At 68.5% G+C, this 432-nt stretch overlaps 1 protein-coding gene across 1 annotated transcript in view; it reads left to right on the top strand.

The window, feature by feature from the left end:
- Positions 1 to 432, top strand: part of PRKCSH (protein kinase C substrate 80K-H) — a 13,429-nt gene that overhangs the window by 10,446 nt on the left and 2,551 nt on the right. The window contains exon 11 of the mRNA XM_010828496.1: positions 129 to 430. Coding sequence (XP_010826798.1) covers positions 129 to 430 — 302 coding nt within the window. The remainder of the gene's footprint in view (positions 1 to 128; positions 431 to 432) is intronic.

The following is a 432-nucleotide window of genomic DNA, read 5'->3' as shown; positions in this document are numbered from 1 at the left end:
GGGGAAGGGATGTGATATGAGCCCCCTCTGCCGCCCCCGCCCTGCCCCTGGATGCCTCACAAAGGCACCGCCTCCAGCTCTGGCACAGGGCCACCCTGGCCAGCTGGGCGGCCCCACCCCCTCTACAGAAGCCACCCCGCCCCCAGCTGTCTGTCCCTCCCTCCCTCTTTCTAGGCTCCTTGGAAGGGATGGAGACACGAGGCCGCCCTTGGGCGATGGTGGGAGCCTGGCCCCGGCCCTGGGGGTGGGGGTGGACCCCCGAGTCCTCAGCACGACCTCTCCGCACATCCGGCAGGTGCTGCCCACTGAGTACCCACCATCGCCTCCTGCACCCGATGTGATGGAGCCCAAGGAGGAGCAGCCCCCCATGCCCTCACCGCCCACAGAGGAGGAGGACGAAGACGAGGAGGACGAGGAGACAGAGGAGGATGA

This window comes from Bison bison, unplaced genomic scaffold, assembly GCF_000754665.1.
Source record: "Bison bison bison isolate TAMUID 2011002044 unplaced genomic scaffold, Bison_UMD1.0 scf7180017864492, whole genome shotgun sequence".
Taxonomy (NCBI): domain Eukaryota; kingdom Metazoa; phylum Chordata; class Mammalia; order Artiodactyla; family Bovidae; genus Bison; species Bison bison.
The sequence above is the reverse complement of the archived record's forward strand: the minus strand, read 5'-3'. Positions and strand labels throughout refer to the sequence as shown.